Source organism: Leptonychotes weddellii, chromosome 4 (assembly GCF_054177405.1).
Source record: "Leptonychotes weddellii isolate Sample4059 chromosome 4, ASM5417740v2, whole genome shotgun sequence".
NCBI classification, from domain to species: Eukaryota; Metazoa; Chordata; class Mammalia; order Carnivora; family Phocidae; genus Leptonychotes; species Leptonychotes weddellii.
The window spans coordinates 41,970,314-41,985,092 of NC_138372.1; the positions used below are offsets into that span (position 1 = coordinate 41,970,314).

At 45.8% G+C, this 14,779-nt stretch overlaps 1 protein-coding gene across 2 annotated transcripts in view; it reads left to right on the forward strand.

Moving 5' to 3' along the window:
- C8A (complement C8 alpha chain) overlaps positions 1 to 14,350 on the forward strand; it is a 62,475-nt gene extending 48,125 nt beyond the window's left edge. For both annotated transcript variants that reach the window (XM_006737906.3, XM_031033065.2), the window contains 4 exons: positions 4,506 to 4,637; positions 5,782 to 5,939; positions 9,910 to 10,132; positions 13,825 to 14,350. In XM_006737906.3, coding sequence (XP_006737969.2) covers positions 4,506 to 4,637; positions 5,782 to 5,939; positions 9,910 to 10,132; positions 13,825 to 13,976 — 665 coding nt within the window. In that variant the 3' untranslated portion in view covers positions 13,977 to 14,350. The remainder of the gene's footprint in view (positions 1 to 4,505; positions 4,638 to 5,781; positions 5,940 to 9,909; positions 10,133 to 13,824) is intronic.
- Positions 14,351 to 14,779: the final 429 nt, after the last annotated feature.

Genomic DNA, 14,779 nt, shown 5'->3' on the forward strand with positions numbered 1-14,779 from the left:
GGACATGGTCCAAAGCTGACATCTAAGGAGTCCAGCCTTGATGGGATGGGGTGGAGCCACAGCGGATCATTGTTTGGTTCTCTAAACACAGGTGACTGATGAACAATGGATTTGAACTGTGTGGGTCCACTTATAAGTGGGCTTTTTCAATAAATACAGTACAGTACTGTAAGTGCATTTTCTCTTACGATTTTCATAATAACAGTTTCTTTTCTCTAGCTTATTGTCAGAATATAGTGTAAGATACATATAATATACAAAATATGTGTTGATCCACTGTTTATGTTAACTGTAAGGCAAAAGTAGGCTATCAGTAGTTAAGTTTTGGGGGAGTCAAAAGTTATACTTGGATTTTCAGCTGTGTGGAGGGTCAGCACCCTGAACCCCCATGTTGTTCAAAGGTCAGCTGTGTAGTCCCTCTACCACCCATGCCACACACCCATCCGGGCAAGCGCCACAGGGTTGCCCCAGACCATTCTCTGCTCTCTCTCCCCTCTCCTTCCTCTGCTCTTTACTAGATGGAGGAAGCAAGACATGTTGGTTCTGTGTCTTGTCTTCCAATACCAGTTTCAAGTCTTGGATTTTGTCACTAGGTTTGACCTTCTCTGCCCACACCCCCCCTCCCCCACACGCCCACCCCCTGCCCAGCTTACTGGTCTTGGTTTCCCATGGGTGCTCTGCAGACAGCTCTGATCTGGCCTCCCCTACAGCTTCTGATGAGACTCCTCTCCTAACCCTCCTATATTGAAACATGCGACTCTCGGGATACACCTTAGTTTTTGTTTAGTATAGTCCCAAACCTGTTAGCTTCTCAAGGACAAGACCTTCCTTAATTCAGATTTCCATCATATTCCTATTTAATTCACAGTGTCTACACTGCCTAACACACAGGGTGATGGGGATGGTACACAGTCAGCGTTTACTAAATTTTTCTGACAGCAGAATTCTTTAGTCTGATGTGATAACTGGAATTAATGAAAATACCACAGGCTTCTAAGCAAGATAGACTTGAGTTTGAATCTCAGCGCCACCATTTCTCAGCCGTATGCCCTTAGGCAAGATAATTCACCTGTATGAACCGAGGGCATCTCAGCTATGAATGAGAAGTGTGGGCTGGGTGTCCAAGATACTTTCAGCTCTCACATCGTAGGATTCTGAAGTCGCAGACCTTCCCTTGCTGGTGGTACCCTACTCTGGTGTCCTTGGAAGGCAAATCTTTGCAGGCGAGCGGTGCTGCTCAAATCGAACTGGAATTCTCCTCCCCCTGCAGCCCGTGGCAGGGCGTGGCAGACCCCGCATGAGCATAAGGGCTCTGCAGGCATCCTCCAGCCCTTCCATCCCAGTAATCAGCCTGCCCTGCCACCATAAGCTGGCAGCCCTCCACCGCCGGTCCCCTTGTAATCATTCTGGCTTCTGCCTCTGCATGCCTTTTCCCCACTTTTGTTTATCACTGGTGAAGCATTTTTTAATCAAAACAATTAAATATGCTAAATCTTCCTCAATTAGTAATGCACTAACAATTAAAAGTACTTGAGTAGAAGTGGCAGGAGAAACCCTGGGCTTGGTGCTGAGTGCTGGTGCTTACAGCCCCACAGCATCCTGCCTCCCAGGCGCTCCCAGCTCGGAAATGATTCAGAAACCCATGTGCACACACACAGGGTGGGGAGGTTGAGGCTCAGAAGGGCCTGGAGATGGACAAATCCAGCCCCTCTCTCCCTAAACAGCAAACTGCAGCCCAGTGTGACCACAGGCCTTTTCTCAGCTCAGACAGGGTGCCTGTGACTGGGATTTGTTTAGTTTTACTTTTTAAAACCATAACATGGGTACACAGGGTGTACAACACGATGGTTTGATATACGTATACAAAGGGAAATAAGGACTACATTGAAGCTAGTTAACATATCTTCTCACATAGTTCCTTTTTCCTGTGTGTATGGGATGACAGCACCTGGAATCTACACTCTTTACAAATGTTCAGTATCCCATGCAATATGATGAACCGTCATTAGGCTGCACTTAGATGTCTCTACTTATTCATCCTAACTTCAACTCTGTCTGGTTTGACCAGCATCTCCCCACTCCCCTCACCTCTGCACCCCTGGCAACCACCTTTCTACTCTTTGCTTCCATATATTTACTTGGCTTTTTTAGAGGCAACATATAAGTGAGATCATGCCTTTTTTTTTTTCTTTTTTCTTTTTCTTTTTCTTTTTTTTCTTTTCTTTCTTTCTGGCTTACTTCATGTTAGCATGATGTCCTCCAGGTTCATCCACGCTATTGCAAATGGCAGGATCTCTTTCTTTTTTAAGGGTGAATAATCATATATATATATATATATATATACACATATATATATATATAATAGTCACACATACACACAATATATACGCACACACACCATAACCTCTTCATCCATTTATCCAAGTGACTGGAATTTGAATTCAGGATTCCCGACTTCTGAGATTTTTTTCTGTCAGAGATCTGTATCACAGGACTCCCGGTGTATATTTATTCACTCACTATTCTCATTCATCAATCACGTATTCTGAAAATAGTTACTGAGTGCCTCCTCCACAGCAGACACTGTCCTGCCATTCTGACAAGAGAGTAGTGAATAAGGCACAAATCTTTGACCTCACAGAGTTTGTAGTTTGACAGGGATGCAGGTAAGTAAACGTGGTTGCTGAATACTTCCTTGAAAATATTAGATCTAATCCTTAGCTTAATTGAATAACCGACTGAAATTATTTTTCCCTTGTGGTTGCCATAATAATACAAGGACTGGTAGTAATTATTGTATAGTTGCAGTTAAAAGTATCTTACACCAGTCAGAATGGCTAAAATGAACAAGTCAGGAAACAACAAATGTTGGTGAGGATGCGGAGAAAGGGGAACCCTCCTACACTGTTGGTGGGAATGCAAGCTGGTGCAGCCACTCTGGAAAACAGTATGGAGGTTCCTCAAGATGTTAAAAATAGAGCTACCCTACGACCCAGCAATTGCACTACTAGGTATTAATCCCAAAGATACAGATGTAGTGAAAAGAAGGGGGACATGCACCCCAATGTTCATAGCAGCAGTGTCCACAATAGCCAAACCATGGAAGAAGCTGAGATGTCCTTCAACAGATGAATGGATAAAGAAGATGTGTACATATATACATTGGAATATTACTCAGCCATCAGAAATGATGAATACTTACTGTTTACATTGACATGGATGGAACTGGAGGGCATTATGCTGAGCAAAATAAGTAAATTGGAGAAAGACAATTACCATATGGTTTCAATCACGAGTGGAATATAAGAAACAGTGCATAAGACCATAACGGAAGGGAGGGAAAACTGAATGGGAAGTCACCAGAGAGGGAGAAAAACCAAGAGAGACTCTTAACTATGGGAAACAAACTGAGGGTTGCTGGAAGGGAGGTGGGTGGGGGATGTGGTAACTGGGTGATGGGCATTAAGGAGGGCATGAGATGTGATGAGCACTGGGTGTTATATGCAACTGAGGAAATGCTGAACACTGCATCTGAAACTAATAATGTACTATGTGTTGGCTAATTGAATTTAAATTAAAAAAAAGGTAATGATATTTCAAAAATACAAACTCCAGTTCACAACCTTCGGAAAACTTGAGCCACAGAAAAAGCTGGACTCTGTAGCAATGGTCAGTATCTTGCTCTAGCCGCCTCTTCTCGCCTTACCTTGCCAGCCCAACGAAGGGCTGGAAACCCAGCTCTGTTCACTTACAGAGTGAGCGATTGGGACAAAATGACTTTACTACTTTGAGAATTATGCTCCTCATCTACAAGAGTCAGGTTCCTCCGTGGGTCCCCAGATGCAGACAAATATAGGGACTCAATTATCATGGGGCCAGAAGGCAGGCAGACTCCCGATGGAGATCTCTCCATCTTCTAACAGCCCTCTGGCCCCTCCGGGGTACAAAGAGGACCTGGGTAAAAAAAGAAATGTGCAAATATCATCATTCACGCCTGAACAAAACACATTGGTAGCTCTAAAGAAAGAGGGAAGTGTTCTGATCTAAATCTGCTTCATGGAGGACATGATATTTGAACTGGAGCTTGAGTAGACTTTGGAACAATGTCTATTCAAGTGAAAGTGGAGAGAGGAAGGGGTAATATGTGCAAAATGGCGGAGTGAAAGTGGTGCCGATCACAGGCCAGGTACTGTGCGAGGCACAGGGGTATATGGAGATGGATGAGGCAGAATCCCTGCCTCAAGGAGGCTCTGTGGAGAATGTGCAGAAGAAAGGGAACTAGTGCTTTTGAGCAACTAGTAGGTGCATTTCCTTCTCGTTTCAAGAATTATTTGAGTTTGAACTACACAGAAGAGAACACTGAATTTGGGTTAAAGGACTGGGATCTCAACCCAGATCTCTTAGACTCCAAAACTGAAGCTAGCTACAACTGCTGTGAGTGAGTTGTTCCATATTCACTGTCTTGAAGCATCTCAGCGTTTTGTGTGTCTGTTTCCCTGTCACAGGTATTACCAGCAGAGATATCAAGTCATGCTTTGGAGGTTTTGTGGGCATTGGATATGACTCTTCAGACAGGATACAAATTGGAGGGAAGTTATCAGGGGAACGTTGTAAAAGATTTGGAGGTGGCGACACTAGTAAGTATTGAGTAATGGGTCTCCCAAAGAGCAGCTGGACTTTTCCTTGGACACACACTCAGGGCATGAACATGACTTTCCCCCTCAGTTGATTCCATTTCAGTCAATGCTCACGCTGCGCAGGTGCTCAATACCCCAAAAAGCAATGACTAGTTGTGGCTCTATTTTGAATTCACCATGGGCTGAGATCACCTTAGAAAGACATGATTTGGGAACATGTCCCCTGCTAGATTTTGAGCCCTAGACGGAGATCTAAGAAAGGACTGGGATGAAAGGAATGTGTAGACAGAACCTGGGTAGTTGACTGTTGAGATGAAGGTGCCTTGGGTTACAGTCCAGAGGGAGGAGACAAGTCTTCTGAGAGAGAAGAATATAGTTGTTAAGGGCAAAGAACAATTATTAGAGAAAGACTGTACATAGATATCTTGTGGCATTTCCTGAACAAGTCAGTGTGAGTGCTCATGCATGCATTCATTCATCAAATGTATTGGGTATTTTTTTTTCAGGTGGGAGACACAGAGGATGCAGGGATGATGAAACAGTTTATAGTATAGTGGATGAGGTAGATATGAAACAGGTTTAAGTTACTCCCATTGTGTTAGGCTACTCATGCCTCAGGGCCTTAAGTCAAATGATTTCTTCTCTGTGATGCCCTTCCTTCCTCTCTCCATTTACCTCCAAAAATTCATTCACTTTTCTAGACAACTCACTTTTCACCCTGACCACCCTCCCTCCTGTACTGTAGATCTTTCTCCGTGCCCCTTCTGAGCCCCATAGAGACATCTGTCACAGCACCTCTGATATTTAATTAAGCCTAGTCGGCAGGTAGCAGGCACGGGGCATATGAATGAATAAATGCATCATGAATGAATCCTCATCCACTTTCCCATCCTCTCCCTCTGCCATGCTGGTGTGGGCTGGGCTGTCCTTACCGGGTCTCTCTAATTCGGAGGATGGATCTATTTCTAGGCCCTGGTCCTTCTCTTCTGCTTTGTCCTACGAGTTAACTGAGCAAGGTAGAAGCATGGGAGACAGCTCTAAGGGGAGCACATGAACTCTGTCCCAGATCGCACTGGTGGGGCTTGCCAACCAGTCCTTTGGCTTTTTGGAAAATGAACTAATGCAGTTATCTTCTTGATGGCAGAAAGCGACATGCAGGCCATGGCTGTGGAAGACCTCATTTCTCGGGTTCGAGGTGGCAGTTCGGGCTGGGGCGGCGGCTTGACTCAAAACGGGAGCACCATTACATATCGCTTCTGGGGGAGGTCATTAAAGTATAATCCTGTTGTTATTGATTTTGAGGTAAGTCTTTTCGCACTTGAAGGAACTCTACGTCCATGAGGAATGAAAGTGAAGCAGACCAGATCATTTCATATTTCTTATTATGAGCCCATCAAAGAACAAGATTAAATGTAACAGCACACTGATCTGGTGGCCTCCCCACGCCTGACTGTAGGGAGTGCGTGACTTTAAGCCCAGGCCACAGGACCACTGGGAGCACAAGCTTACTATCTGAGCAGAGCCTAGTTTTACACGAGTAGTCCCAGCATTTCTTCAGCATTAGGCCATATTAAAAAAACAGGAACTTGCATTTAGACAGAAAAGACTTAAAAATCACATTTGTTGAAGTGGGGGTTGGCAAACTTTTTCTGTAAAGGAGCGGATGGTAAATATTTTTGGCTTTGTGGGCCACATAAATCCTCTGTCATACAAATTCTCCTCCTTCTTTTTTACAAACTTTTACAGACATAATAATCATTCTTAGCTCAAAGGCCATCTGCCTCTGCTCTAAGGGATCCCATCCCCTCATCACAATGAACCTCTGGTCCAGACGTGAGTCTCGCCATGGAAAAGATTAGGGACCCGAGGCTCCAAGTCACCAGTGAGCCATTTACAGTCACAGAGCTCATATGTAGCTGCCTGGATTTCAGACCTTCAGACTTCATAACCAGTTCTCACTTCCCTCTACCCTGGCACCTTCCTTGAAGCCATGGTTCTCAGCCATGGGGGAAGGGGGGCAGGTACTTTGCTCCCCAGGGGAAATCTGGCAGCATCTGGAGACGTTCTGAGTTGTCACAGGTAGGAAGGTGCTATTGGCATCTACTGAGCAGAGACCAGGGATGCTGCTAAACATCTCCCAACACACAGGACAGCCCCCACAACAAAGAAATGTCTGACCCCAAACGTCAATAGTGCTGAAGTTGAGAAACTCTGCCCTAAATCCCTAACCTCACAAAGGCAGTAAGATTGTACTCAAAGTGCAAAGGAAATGGATTGCTCTACCAGTCGTCTAACTATTTCTATTCATAGGCAAGGGTAGTCCATTTAGGAAAGAACTGTATTTTGGGCTTTTAAATAAAATATTGTTTTCTTGCCCATTTTCTCTTGACTCTTATCCATTTTCTACATATATTTAAAATCCCAGGTATGGATACATTCCTCTTCTTAAAATATATACCAACCAGTTGAACCCAAAAGTCTATTATAATGCCCTGCTCTCTATGAAGAAAGAGGTCAGATGGATTAACCCTGATTTCATTTCTTCTCCAATAAGTAAGGGACCATTTTCATGCACCTGTAATTCACGTAGGGCCTGAAAATTGCTATCATCAAGCTATTAGTCATTTGGGCAAAAAGTGTAAAATTGATATCAGGGGCAATATATAAACTTTCATGGGCAAGAGGTGAACTTTGTGTTTGCCTTGAGCAAAGCTTCTAAGGGGAAGTCTGATATTAATGATTTGGAGAAGACCAAATACTATCTTTGTGGAAAGAGAGCCTACGTTTGGGGTGAGAAAGATATCATTTGGATCATGGCTCGCCACCTTTTCAGTGTATAACCTTGGATAAGTTACTTTATTTTCTGAGCCCTAGTTTCCCAGCCTATAACATGGGGATAATAAAATGTTACTTCATAAGGTTAGGGAGAGAGTAGTGGGTACTTAGTGAATGTCAGTTGAAGAAACAGACTGATGGAAGCTAAGTAAGCTGGCCAAATACCGTAGCTGGTAAGTGGCAGAGCCCAACTTGAGCTCTGTCTGATAGATTCTAATACCCATGATCTCTTCACATCACAGACTTCCCCCTGAGAGGTCTGGATTCGATGCATTAAGGTGCTGGCAGGTTACACAGCAGGAAGGTGACACAGCTAGAGCTGTGTTTTAAAAAGAGGATGCTTACAGATATATGAAGAATGAATTGAAGGGCTGGGGAGAGAGAGACAGACAGACAATGGGCAAGGAGTACAGCCAGGGGGTTATTTGGAACCCGACACTCAGAGTGGAGACAACGTCTTACTCACTTACATGTCCCCATAGCTTAGCAGTACTGATTTATGGCAGGTACTTAGACAGAGTTAATATAGGAATCATGTTATGTTCTGATGCTGTGCTATGTTATATATTATGTGTTAGGTTATATCATGTTGCTAATATCATACCACTTGCCTTCTCTGAATCTGTTTTCTTATCTATAAAATGGGAACAAAACCATGGCCAACATCTTTTCAAGCTCTAAGATTCTTTTTCTCCACCCCTCCCCCCTCCTTTAAGTCCCTATCTGCCCTTCCCAAGGAATGCTCCCTTTCCACTTGCTGTGGATTCTGGGAGTGAGGAGTGAGAGGCAGGGGAGTGAGTGCTGAGCCCCACCGGAAGGTCACAGGGAAGTTGCCCAATAGTCCCAACCTTCCCTGGAATTAAGAGTCATCTTTAACCAGGGTCACAGGGCAGCGCATCCTGCACTGACTTCCTAACAATGGGGCCAAATTTTCTGAACTTCCAGTAAGTGGTCATCTGCCCCTGTCTGGCAGCCCAGCCAGTCCTGAAATGACCAGGCTGGTGACCTCCGTTGCAACCTGTGACCACAAACCAAGGTCTGTCTGTCAAGGGGCCTTTCTGTACACATTTCCAGGAACCCACTCAAGGCTACTGTGAGTGCCCTCTATTGACTTATGATTCCGGAGAAGTGAGGCTCAGTCCTATCTCTGAATTGCCCTGTGACAATTGTGTGTTAAAATATATAGTGTTAAAAGCATGCCAACCACAACCATATGTACATGCAATTTGAAGAATTTCGGCTTTTTCCCCCTATCATCACATCTAACTAATAAAAATGGTGCTTTACTTTATATTGTTCTTCCCTTCTGCAATGGTAGCTCTCATTCATTACTTCTTTAGATCCTCATAAGAATTCTAGGAAGTAGGTTATTATTCCCATCTTATAGAAAATGAGGCTGAGGTTTAGAGACAGACAGGAAAGACCACAGAACTAGGACAGGAGCAGCATTTACTGAACTTTTACTCTGTGATAGGCCTCTCCCATCTATCAGCTTTCATTCTCACAGTAAGGTAAGAGGATTGTTCTCATTTTAGAGATGAAGAAGGCAGGCTCCCCGTCTAAACTGACAGATGACACAGCTGGAACTAGTAGGGCTGAGATCCGAAGCCAGATTTTCTGGTTCCAGATTCAGTGCTCTCTACCACGTCTATTTCCCAACCAAGGATCGATTTCGCCCCCTGGGGGACATGTGGCAATGTCAGGAGACAGTTTCGGTTTTCCCAACCAGAAGTTCTTATCAGCATCTAGTGGGTAGAGGCCAGAGATACTTCTAAACATCCTATAATGCACAGGACTGCCCTCCCCCACCAACAAAGAATTCTCCAGCTGGAAATGCAGTCATGCTGAGGTTGGGAAACCCTGGGTTATAGTCATTCCTGGAATGGGCGGTGGCCTCAAATGCAAATGACCCCCCCACACACCTGTCCACACTGATACCAATAGGAGTGTTCAACACCTGCTGACATGACCACCTATAAGGTCTTTAATAATTCCTGCATTGAAGCTTAGCAATCAAAAAAAACAACCCCCCCCAAACCACACATAAATACCCATAATACTTGACCCTCTTCCTGCCTCCTAAAAGGGCTGGAGGGGGGCAGATGAGTTGACATAGATTGCTACTGAGCTCTCTTCCTCTGGGATTGGGGGACCACAGCTTTCAGAGCTAAGCAGGCCCGCGTACAGAGTGGCTCTTTCACTTAATTATGTGATCCTGACTGAGTCACTCAAACACTCGCAGTCTCTGGAGTCGAGTGGCTGTGGGTAGCCACTCCGGAGTTGAATGGTGGTAAGGATCTGATGGAGTGGGGTAGAGTTGAGTGTCTAGTTCTGTGCCGGGCACGTAGCAGGCCTTCCAGAGGCTTGATGGCCAGTTCTTGGGCTCTGGGAAGCTGGAGGCCCAGGGAGGTGTTCTCTGTTCTTTCTGCACCCACAGATGCAGCCCATCCATGAGGTGTTGAGGCATACGACCCTGGGGCCCCTGGAGACCAAACGCCAGAACCTGCACCGGGCCTTGGACCAGTACCTGATGGAATTCAACGCCTGCCGCTGTGGGCCCTGCTTCAACAATGGGGAGCCCATCCTCGAGGGCACCAGCTGCAGGTGTCAGTGCCCCCTGGGTCGCAAGGGCCTTGCCTGTGAGCAAATGGAGCAAGATGGTAAGGCCCATGCATCCTTACTCAGTTGCAAGCCCGGCCCCCCTTAGAGGGGCCAGCACAGAAAGGACCTTTGGGTTCCCCGCCTCTTCCTCCTGTGACCTCTTGCTTTATGGCTGATGCCCTCTCTCCACTGTAATGGTTCTTCTGCTTTCTCCCTGCTATCAAGACCCTCTCTCGAATGAGATCTGTTGTTTGCCAAGGTGTGTATGGACAGTAGGATTCATTTCTGGAGGGATATGTTAGTTTCCTAGGGTTACCATAACAAATTACCACAAGTTGGGTGGCTTAAAGCAACAGAAATGTATTGTCTGACACTTCTGTAAGTTAGAAGTCCAAAATTCAGGTGTATTGGCCAGGTTGGTTTCTTCCAGAGGCTCTGAAGGTAGATCTGTTCTATGCCTCTCTCCTAGCTTCTGGTGGTTGTTGGTGATCCCTGGCATTCCTTGGCTTGTATGTAGATGTGTCATTCCAATCTCTATTTTCACATGGTGTTCCCCGCTATACATCTCTGTTTTCTCTTCTTATAAGAAAGCTAGTCGTTGGATTAGGACCCACCCTAATCCATCATGACCTCATTTTAATATGATATAAACTGCAAAGACCCTATTTCCAAACAAGGTCACATTTAGAGGTGATGGGAGTTTGGACTTGAACGTATCTTTGGGGGCACACAATTCAACTCATGACAAGAGTTAAATAGGTGGCATTATAGTGCAAGGAGCTATGGCCAAAACTCAAAAGGGCTGGGGCAAGTCAGGTTTCAGTGTATCGTGGTACAGCATGAACTAACTGGTCCCGGGGAAGAAAGCTCTCAAACAAGGATTAGAAATCCATATCCCTCACAGATGAGGACCTGGACGTGAGTCCCAACTACTTCACTAACTTCCTGTGAGACACTGGTGAACCATTTCTTTTTTCTGGGGCTCATCTCGCTCATTTAAGTTTCCTCTGAGCTTCGAGAATCTCTAGCCCAAGAATTTAGCCCAAATCCTTATGATTTCAGTTTTCTGCCCATACAAAGCTTATATTGTACATGGAATGATGGCAAAAACACATGGGCTGCCAAATCAATGTATAAATCGGTCTCAACAGGCCAGTGCAAAGAAGATAATGTAAAGGCAAAAAAAAAGAAAGTCTGGATAGGTACATCTAAGGTACTACTCTTAGGTCCATAAAACGAACTGCGGATGCCCATGGTAGATGGGGTGGGAGCCTGGTTTGAAAATGAGCTGATGGCAGGTTATAATTTCCTCACTGGGGGAGTAGTTCTCGACGGGAAGCAAGATGGCAGACCTCTGGTGGCAGATAGGCCTCTGAATACCAGTGTTGCCAATTTTCATCTGAGAATCCCCTGAAAAATAGGGATAGTATCAGTACCTTCCTCACAGGTTGTGTTGATGTGACCCTAGCTAACACACGTGGCAGGCTCTATTATAATATGTAAGAGGAAGAGATTGCTCTCCTGGTAGAGGGTCAATCTTGGTTTGGTGCCTCATCTAAATCCCTCCTTTGCTGGCTGAAGGGAGTGCAAATTAAATCCTGACAAGCTGCCTTGTATCCTGTAGGAGGAATTCTGAGAGGGCTGAGCCAAGATGGTGAGTGAATCCCAGGGTCCTTATGAATGAGGATGCAGAGAATAAAAAACAAGTAGACTCATTTCCAGGTCAAAGATTGGCACAGTTTCCTCATGGAAACTGAAAAAAGACACTGCCTGATGGGTGGGTAAACGGAGAGAAACAAAGAAACTTCTCGGGGCTGATACAGGCCAGCTCCTGGGCCCTGGGTTTTCTTGACTTTCAAGCAGAGTGTGGACTGGGTTTTAGCCCTCATGCACCTCATCGGCTAGGCAGCTTTTCCAAAGGGACCAAAGGTCATTGAACAGAAAGAATAACTAACCCTTATTCTGTGCCAGGCACTATCTCAACACCCCCTGGGCATGAACTCGTCTCTTCCCCCAAGAATGTTGTAAGTACTGTTATTAGCCCCAATTCACAGATGAGGAATTGGGATAGGAGGAAGGTGACACACCTTTGCTCAAAGTCATCCAGCTGCGGAGTGTCAGAGCCAGGATTGGACCCAGGGGGTTGGACCCATGGTAGGACCCAAGCTCTTAACTTACATTCTACTGATGTACATCCTAAGAGTCAGGAAATTTCAGAAATGAGGGCAGAGAGTCTGAGATGATTGCACTGACTATTATTTTGGGGAGTGGGAAGGGAAGGTATGTCCCAGTCCATGCTTATCAGCCAACCTGACTTAAAGAGCCCTGCCTTACTAATTATACTTATGGCATGGGCCCGCAGTACCAGTGACTTGCTTGGATCCCTTGGATCCCTGGACAAAACTACAGAGGTAGAAAGGAATAGGGAGTGTGGGTTACCTAGTTATGCCTCTTCAATGGTCCAATGCTAGGTTCAGTTGCAGCCATGCTGAGTCGGATGTACACAACAATGGGCCCTGGGGAAGGGGGACATGATGCCAAGGATCTGGGGGTGGTGGCAGGGCACAGAGAATGGGTCCTCCTCCTCACAGCCTGTTTCTCCTGCAAGATTACATCAGTCAATTGCAGGCAGCACACCGGTATTCCATTAACCTTGTTACAAGCACTGTGTGGACATCAGGTAGCCTTGGGGACATCAGACTGAAGCTCAGCCTGACAAAGATTAATTTGGTAAGGAAATCTAAGACTGGGCAGTCAGCTACCATGGAGACCCACTGACATTGATCCCTAAGGATTTTCCCTGCAAACCTTTGCCTATGGGGACCAAGTCATGGAAGTGAGAAAAATAGAGACAGGGAAGCCCGCTGTGGCTGTCCCACCAGGGAGTATAATTACAGAGCTCAAAGGGACCTGAAGATCATCTAATCCAGTGATATTCACACTGGGATCTGAAGAAACTTGTGGTCTTAGGAGCTGCCCCAGGGGAGCAGGGCAAACGTGACAGACACCCTAGCTTCAAATAAAACAGCCTGACTTTCATCTGGCTGCCATATTGAGGTTCGTATAAAATTTCATTTAAGGGGGAAAAAAACAATAATGAAAAAAAATGATGGAAAAACCCCACCAGATTAGTCCAGCCATTTCATTTACAGAGGTGAAAACTCGGGCTGAGAGAGGGTCGGGCCCAAGGCACAGAGCCAGTAGGACGCAGCAGCCCCAGGCCAGGGGGCTGCATGAGTTGGCTTTCCAGAAGCAACCCGTGATCAGTGCCTATGTTCTCATGCTCTGTGCAGAGACTCTGTCACTCACTGTGGCCCCACTGTCAGAGTCGGAGGGGTCTGATTTGCAAACCCTCACAAAAGCCCAGCAAGCCTCTTGACAGGGCTGTCAGGCTGGCCCTTGTCTGTGAATCCTGGGCTGGGTCATGCTCCCTGCTCTTCACACCCTCCAGTGGCTCTGTGTCATTCTTCCAGAGGAGCGTGCCTTCCCGCATTACTCTGCTATCTCTCTTCCGTGGAACTGCGCATTCCAATCTCATGAGATGGGCTCTCAGTGGCCTCTTCTCACTCCATCCAGAATTTCAAATTAAGAGCAAGGCGGCGAGCACAGAGGTCTTGGTTGGCTACACCAGGCATTTCCTCAAGGAGAGATTGTGGACCACTCCAGGGCAATGGGATGGGCCTCCCTCCTGCTAGTCTGAGCTGCTTCTTGTATGCTAACCTTCTCCTCCCTTGGGAAATTATCTGTGCAGGAGCCAAGGCAGATGGTCGCTGGAGCTGCTGGAGCTCCTGGTCTGCTTGCAGAGCAGGCACCCAGGAAAGGAGGAGAGAGTGCAATAACCCTGCACCCCAGAACGGAGGCGCCTCATGTCCAGGGTCTAAAGTGCAGACCCGGGCTTGCTGACAGCCTCTGGGCACCGATGCCGTGGATGTCACCCCCTGCACCGACCACTGGCTAAAGACTTCTCTCAGCTGAGGGAAAATGCAAATCGACATGGACTTCTTCTCTGTCCTGCCAACTCCTGGGCCCAGGACCGGCCTGCGCCATCTACAACGAACTAACTGTCCTATTATTCTAGACGTTCAACAACTGGGTGCAGGGTGTTAACTAGGGGCTTGGTCCTGCTTACAGCATCTCAGATCATCCAAAAAACCAAAAAACCAAGAGAGAAATCTCAATCCATGCCTTAGAGGGATTTATAGGATGTTAGAGGTATGAGGCAAGCAGATGCTGTTGAAACAGTCAATGGCCAATAAAACAAAGCATGATGAGAATTATTTCAGTTCTTTGAGTACAATATTTGTTCATTCATAGAACCATTACTAGATGGTAAAATAAGCAGGCACACTGAAATAATGAGAAAAAATGAAGACTGACTTGAATTCCTTCAATTTTCCTTCACCTGGATTCAACAGTATTTTCCTTTTTTCCTTCACTTAATCTCCCTTGGCTAAGTTCTTACCACAAATAACACATTTCCCCCAGTTACCATCTCACACTATCCTTTTCCTTTGTTGCATTTTTCACTGTTAATAATTCTATATTTGCTGCCATACGTCCTGTGACTATTTATGACCTGTCTCCCCTGAGATGGTAATCGTGAGAGATCAGCTTTGTTTGGTTCAGCACTGTATCTGAAGAGGCCAGTGCTGTGCCTGGAACTGGGAGGGACCTAACAAGCATCCTTGGATGAAGTGAGGGACCAA